The sequence below is a fragment of the Portunus trituberculatus genome, chromosome 10, assembly GCF_017591435.1.
Source record: "Portunus trituberculatus isolate SZX2019 chromosome 10, ASM1759143v1, whole genome shotgun sequence".
Classification (NCBI taxonomy): Eukaryota; Metazoa; Arthropoda; class Malacostraca; order Decapoda; family Portunidae; genus Portunus; species Portunus trituberculatus.
The window spans coordinates 619,083-626,582 of NC_059264.1; the positions used below are offsets into that span (position 1 = coordinate 619,083).

The 7,500-nt window shown below is 37.4% G+C and overlaps 1 protein-coding gene across 5 annotated transcripts in view; it reads right to left on the minus strand.

Moving 5' to 3' along the window:
* Window positions 1-7,500, minus strand: part of LOC123502019 (raf homolog serine/threonine-protein kinase Raf-like) — a 24,479-nt gene that overhangs the window by 16,693 nt on the left and 286 nt on the right. For all 5 annotated transcript variants that reach the window (XM_045251169.1, XM_045251166.1, XM_045251170.1 and 2 more), the window contains exons 2-4: window positions 2,436-2,537; window positions 1,414-1,606; window positions 252-457 (exon numbers count right to left, since the gene is read on the minus strand). In XM_045251169.1, the coding sequence (XP_045107104.1) occupies window positions 252-457; window positions 1,414-1,606; window positions 2,436-2,537 (501 nt within the window). The remainder of the gene's footprint in view (window positions 1-251; window positions 458-1,413; window positions 1,607-2,435; window positions 2,538-7,500) is intronic.

The following is a 7,500-nucleotide window of genomic DNA, read 5'->3' on the forward strand; positions in this document are numbered from 1 at the left end:
CTTCTTCTTCCTCACACAAACACCATTACCACCTCCTCCTCTTCTTCCTCTTCTTCATACACCACCACCACCAACCTCTTCCTCGTCCTCTTCTTCTACCACCACCTCCTCTTCCTCCTTCTCTTCCACCATCATCACCACAACCATCAGCCTCCACAACCTCTTCTTCCTTACTCACAACCACCACCTCCTCCTCCTCTTCCTCTTCCTCACACAAACACACACCATCTCCTCCTCCTCCTCCTCCGCACCTTAGGATTAGTTTTCCGGTACACAATGCAGACATCAGGTGACAGTTTCCGCAGGTTGAGGGCCTTGGCCAGCGCATCCTTGAGGGTTCGACCAGGCTGCACTGGGACTGTGGTACGCTGCTTGTTGGGGAGGTGCGCCCGGACCACGGACCGGAGGGGTGACTGGGGTGTGGACCGGGTAACCTCTTCGCACACACCATTGCTGCCTGTGGGTTGAGTTAGGTTAGGTTAGGTTAGGATTGTTGTTAGTGGTAGTGGTAGTAGTAGTAGTAGTAGTAGTAGTAGTAGTAGTAGTAGTAGTAGTAGTAGTAAAACTGGATGCAAACTACTATAGAAAAATAATAATAATAAAAAAAGTAAGGAAACAAAATGACAAAACTAATTAAAAATTAAACGAAGAAAAAGAAAAGGAAAAGAATAAAAATAAAAAGATAAAGAAAATAGAAAATGAGAAAGAAAAAGAAAAGAGCAAAAACCAAACAAAACAAATGAGACGAGAAAAGAAAAGAAACAAACACAAAGAAAAAAAAAGCAGGAGAAATATAAAGAAAAAAAAAAAAAAAAAAAAAAAGATAAAATAAACAAAACACAAAAAGAAAAAAAGAAAAAAGAAAAGACAAAAACAACAAACAAAACAAGGAAATAAGAACCCCCATACTTGTGCTCTGTGAAGAAAGAAAAATGAGAGAAAAATAAAGAAAAAAGAAAGACAACAAAAAAAGGAGGAAAAGAGAGAAAAGGTACAAGGAAGCCTGAAAAAAAAGTAAGAAAATAGAAAAGAAAATAGAAAAGAAAAAAAATGAAAAAATAGAAAATGTGAAAAAACAAAAAGGAAAGAAAAAGAAAATAAGAGAAAAAAATTAATAAGAAGAGAAGAAAAGAAGACTAAAAACAAACAAAACAAACACAAGTAAAACAAGAAAAACAAATGACAAGAAAAAAAAATAAATAAAAATAAGATGAAAAAAGAAAGAAAAGAAACCAAGAAAAAAAAAAAAAAAGAAAAGGAAAAAGAATTAAAAAATGAGAAAAAAAAAAAAAAAAAAAAATAAGACGAACGAACCAAAAAAAGATGAGAAAAAATAAAGATAAAAGAAAAAGAAAAAGAATAAAAAAAATAATAAAATAAGACAAATGAACCAAACAAACTGAGACCCCATACTTGTGCTCTGCGAGGGTGCGTGGAAGCCTGAGTCGGTGTCGTCGGAGGGTGCGTGGTGTGCGTCGGAGTGGTCGTCGTGGCAGCCGTTGGTCTGCGTGGAGTGTTCGCTGGGACCACTCAGACTCAGCAGCTCCAGAATCTCCTGCTCCTTGGCCTCAAATCGGTGCAGCTTCCCCGTCAGCTCCGTGTACTCCTGCGCAAACACACACAGCAGTCAAATGTGGTATATATATATATATATATATATATATATATATATATATATATATATATATATATATATATATATATATATATATATATACAAAAAAAATAATAAAAAAATAATAAACAAATAAGTAAATAAATAAAATAAAATGAAAAGGATGGTGGGTGAAGTGGTGGTGGTGGTGATGTTTCTGAAGCTGTATAAAACCACCAAATAGTAACTAAAATGAATATGAAAACCCTGCCTGGTTCTAAAGGGATTAATGTGACTTAAGAGTAACATTGAAAATAACTGTGAGGTTTTGAATGTGACTTAAGAGAGAAACACAAAGAAAATAACACTATGAAGGATTTTAAATGTGAGTTAAGGGAGTAACACTTGAAAAATAACACTAAAGGAGGTTATAAATATGAGATGAAAGAGAAAAAAAACATGAAAATAGTACTATGACTGTTTTAAAAGTGACTGAAGGGAGAAACACTATGGAAGAGGAAGCTAAGAGGTGATGGGCAAGGAAAGGCAAATCACAGAGGGAGTTCAAAGATGCTGGGCAGGAGGAAATGAATCATGGAAGGAGCTGAGCTAAGAGGCTGTAGGCAAGAGGAAGTGTGTAATAGAGGAAGCTAAGAGGTGATGAGCAAGGAAAGGTGGGGCACAGAGGGAGTTAAAAGGTGCAGAGCAAGAGAAAATGAAGCACAGAGGGAGAAGCATAGAAAAAGAAGAAGAAGAAGAAGAAGAAAAAGAAGAAGTAGTAATAGGCAAGGGGAGGTGTGTCACAGAGGTGGTGGGGAATGGGAGGTATAAAGGTCCTCACTGTTAGATAGAGCGATGGTGGGTGCTGGAAGCCGGCGAATCTTGAGTTGAGGTCATCTATGTGCTTCTTGGTGAAGTGAATGATGTTCTGGATGTTGTCAAGCTGTGAAGAGACAAAGGAACCGAGATTAAACATAGTTATTGGAAATTGTCGACCTGTGAAGGGTAAAGAGAATGAGATTAGACAAGTTACTGGATATTGTTGAGCTGTGAAGGGACAAAGGAACTAAGATTAGACTTACTAGTTATTGGAAGTTTTTGAGCTGTGAAGGGAAAAGGAACTGAAATGAGACATAATTACTGGATATTGTTGAGCTGTGAAGGGACAAAGAGAAACATTATAAGACACAGTTACTACATGACAGGAGGACTGGAGGAAGGACATAGATAATATACAAGCAGGAAAAAGGAATGGCATTGAAAAGATAGACAAGCAAGACCTGGCGCTGGTGACAGAAGAGGATGGAAGGACAAGAGGTCATGTAAAGAAAATCAGGATGAGGCAGTGTGTGAAGGATATTGGAAAATACAGTTTTCCACACAGAATGGTGGAGAAAGGAAATGTATTAAATAATGAGGTTGTTACAGTGCATAATGTGCATAACTTTAAGGAAAAATTGGATGAATGGAGACATGGAGCCAGGACACTATGATCCCCGCTAAAACCCTATACAATACAACTAGATAAATACACACACACACACACACACACACACACACACACACACACACACACACACACACACACACACACACACACAGACAGACAAGACCTGGGTATCACTGATGGAGGATGGAGACACATGAATAAGAGGATATTCCAAAATCATGAAAAGTCAGTGTCTGAGGAACATTAAGACGTTCAGTTACCCACATGAGACGGTGTACATCTAGACGTTAGTTACTCACATGAGACGGTGTACATCTAAAACGGACTGAGTGAAGAGATTGTAGCAGTAGAAAATGTCAACAAATTTAAGGAATAGTTAGATAAATGTAGGTATGGAGACAGGTCACTATGAGCCCCACTCAAACCCTGTAATATACAACTAGATATATACAACTAGGTAAATATTTAAACAAGCACACACACACATACACACACACACACACACACACACACACACACACACACACACTACCAAACCAAATTCGAAACTGTCAAGAAGTGTGTGTGTGTGTGTGTGTGTGTGTGTGTGTGTGTGTGTGTGTGTGTGTTTATTTCTTTTATTTATCTATTTTCTTCATTTCATTTAATTTTTCCAATTCTTTTCTTTGATTTCTTTTCTTTTTATGTTCTTTTGTTTGTTTATTTATCTATTTACTTTGTTTTTCCTGTTTCATTTGATTTTGTTTTATTGATTAACTTTTTAATGCTCTTTAGTTGATTCTCTCTCTCTCTCTCTCTCTCTCTCTCTCTCTCTCTCTCTCTCTCCATTTCCTTTATTTTTTTTTAACTTTATCTTTAGTTCTGTAATAATTTACCTCCTTTTATCATCACATATTACCTCTCTCTCTCTCTCTCTCTCTCTCTCTCTCTCTCTCTCTCTCTCTCTCTCTCTCTCTCTCTTTCTCCTCTCTCTGTCTGTCTGTCTGTCTCTCTCTCTCTCTCTGACACACACACAGACACACAGATAAACATATGACACATAGGAGTTAATATCTACAAGGGTGTTATCAGTGCAGTCTGCTCAGGATAACACAAGACTGCAGGAAGCCAGCCTGTCACCACTACATAGCTCCTGAGCACCTCTTATCTCTCTCTCTCTCTCTCTCTCTCCCATTGCTAATGATTGTGTTTCTTTGTTGCTCTGAAATCTTCAGCTCTTTTCTTTTTGTTCTCGTTCTTGTTCTTGTTCTCTCTCTCTCTCTCTCTCTCTCTCTCTCTCTCTCTCACTGCTAATGACTGTGTTTCTTTGTTCTTCTGAAATGTTCAACTCTTTTCTTTTTGTTCTTGTTCTTGTCCTTCTCTCTCTCTCTCTCTCTCTCTCTCTCTCTCTTTCTCGGTATGACTATTTTCTAAGGCCCCAAAGATGACTAGCCAGGTTTTCAAGTGTATTTCTCCTGTTCATAATGTAGATGAGCTCTTGATCTGTCACTAGAATCACAAAAACATCCTTAAAAACTTGTGTCACTTCAGCTAAAGTCTTCTGAAAGTGATGGAGATACAGCCAAAAGTGTCCCACAGTGGAGTGTTCATGATTATTGTCTTTAAATGCTTTACTCTGTCATTACAGCTATTTTCAAAGGCCCCAATGATGATAAGATGGGTTCCCAAGAGTGTTTCTCCTTGTTAATCTGTCATTAATTATAAAAAAAAATATTCTTAACCCCTTCAGTACTGCAACACATTTTTACCTTGAGATTTGTGCAAGATTAGACCATTTTATTGACATTAGGAACAGTCTATGGTGGTCAGAATATTAATGGCCACAGTCTTTACTATTTCAATCCCCTACATATATTTCTGAAGCTGTATAAAATCACCAAATAGTGAGCAGAATGAATATGAAAACGTGTTATGGTACTGAAGGGGATAAAAATGTGTCACTTCACCTTCAGTCTCCTAAAAGTAAAAAAGATGCAGCTGGAAGTATGTTTAATTACCTTTGCACGATTCTCAGTGAAATTTAAAGTACCCGAGTAAATGTCTTGAAGAATATTTGGGTTTTTCTAAAGTTCTACTGAAACATGAGAGTAAGTCATCGTTGTCTATGGATTAAATTATGTTAGCGGAGAATAGATTAGGTTAGGTTAGGTTGAGTTAGGTTACTATCATTCATGTTAGGTTAGGTTAGATTGAGTTAGGTTATTATCATTCCGGTTATACCAAAAGAAGAGTTAACATTATTTTCTACATGCAAACTGTGACAATCTTTTTAACTATGAGGCGGCATTCACATTATACACTGCTGTATACACTAATTAGGTTGGAGATTAACAGATTAGGTTAGGTTATCACTATTCAGGCTATACCAAAATAGGTTACCATAATTTTCTACATGCAAACTGTGACAATCTTTTTAACTATGAGGCGGTATTCACATTATACACTGCTGCATGTACACTGTAAACGCATTTCATATTTAGTACAAAAAGATTCAACACACAATATATATATATATCTTTGGTTACGGGTCTCAGGTCAATGCTTACTATCAGTCATTCTCAGCAGCACATGACAAGACTGCATGTTGTGGCGGTAACAATACACTCACCGTAACTCAACTCTATCAAGTTTTGTTTTTTCTTTCATTTTTTTTTTTTTTTTGGTGCATTTGTAAAACACTCACTGTACTTCACCTCTTTTTTTTTTCTTTCTTTTTTTGGGGGGGTTCACTCGGCCATTACTGACTCATACCGATCCTTTTGAAAATCACCACGTCACGCAAAAAAACCTGAGTCAGATTAAGTTTAGGTTAGGTTAGGTTAGGTCAGCTTAGGTTAAGCTAGTTTTAGGATTAGGGTTGACTTAGGCCCTCAACAGCGTACGACAAGACTCCATACTGTGGCAGTAACAATACTCTAACTATAACTCACAGCTATCAAGTATTTTTTTGGTACACTTTTAAAACACTCACTGTACTTCACCGCTATCATTTTTTTTCCTTCATGCACTCGGCAATTACTGACTCATACCAATCCTTTTGAAATTCACCACGTCTTGCAAAAAACCTGAGTCAGATTAGGTTTAGGTTGGGTTACGTTAGGTCAGCTTAGGTTAGGTTAGGTTTGGTTAGGCTAGTTTTACGGTTAGGTAAGGTTAGGTCAGGTCAGATTTAGGATTACGTAAACTTACCATACATTTGTTTTAGTTTAGCTGGTCAGGGACACAAAAATAAGACAAAATACAGCATTTCCTCAAAAAAAGCCTAAGGAGACAAACGGCCATATTGGACAAACGAGGGTCCTTTCTATAAACATTTACCAGATTTAATGCATACAGAGCAAAAAATGTCAGTCGTCTCCTTTGTCTATTCCACGGTGGCAAGGAAACGCAAAGCAACGTTACTGGGACAGATAGATAAACTGGCTGATATGCTGGGACGGGTCTTCTAAATGGTGAGGGGGGGAGGGGCGCTTTTCTGTCTAATCCAGGACATTTGGCAACCCTGACTAAACCTTAACAGAAACACAATGCTCACTGTTGTCCAATATTAGGGTAGTGAAGAATAGCTCAGGTGCAGTTAGGTTAGGTTAGGTCAGGTTAGGTGAGGTTAGTGTTAGGTTAGTGTTTGGTTAGCTTAGGTTATGATTCTTAGCCTAACCTGACCTAACATATCACAGCGAATGCACTCAACACACACACACACACACACACACACACAAAAGAAAGTAAAATAATGAAAAGAGGATAAATTTTCCATAAAGCACATCCACCTTCAGTAAAGTGATTAAATAAATATACATCCATAGAATAAGTGATAAGCAGGTAATTGAAATAAAAAAAAAACACCCAAACACACAGATAGACAGACACAATACACACACACACACACACACACACACACACACACAATTTAAATAGAACTACGAGATCGCATAGTAAAAAGATAGCCAAGGGAATATGCTTGAAGGATGTGAAGAAATATAGTTTCCCACAAAGATATGTGGAGGTGTGGAATAGTTTGAGTGAGGAGGTGGTGTCAGCAAGGAGTGTGCATAGTTTTAAAGGAAGGTTGGATGTGTGTAGATATGGAGACGGGGCCACGAGTATGATACCCAGGCCCTGTAAAATTACAACTAGGTGAATACACACACACAAAAATAAAACAAACAAAAAAGGGGTAATACTCAAAACAGATAAAACACACACACATACATACATACACACACAAACACAATAAACACAAAACAAAACACAAGAAAAAACAAAGACAAAAAACAAAAACAAAAATCAGATAAAAGAACACGAGAAATAGAGAAAAAAAAAACACGAAACTGAAAAACAAACACACAAACACAGACACAGACACAAACAAACATACAGACAGACAAACACCACACACCACCACAAAGCACCACACCACCACCACCACCATCACCACCACAGCAAAACACGTCAC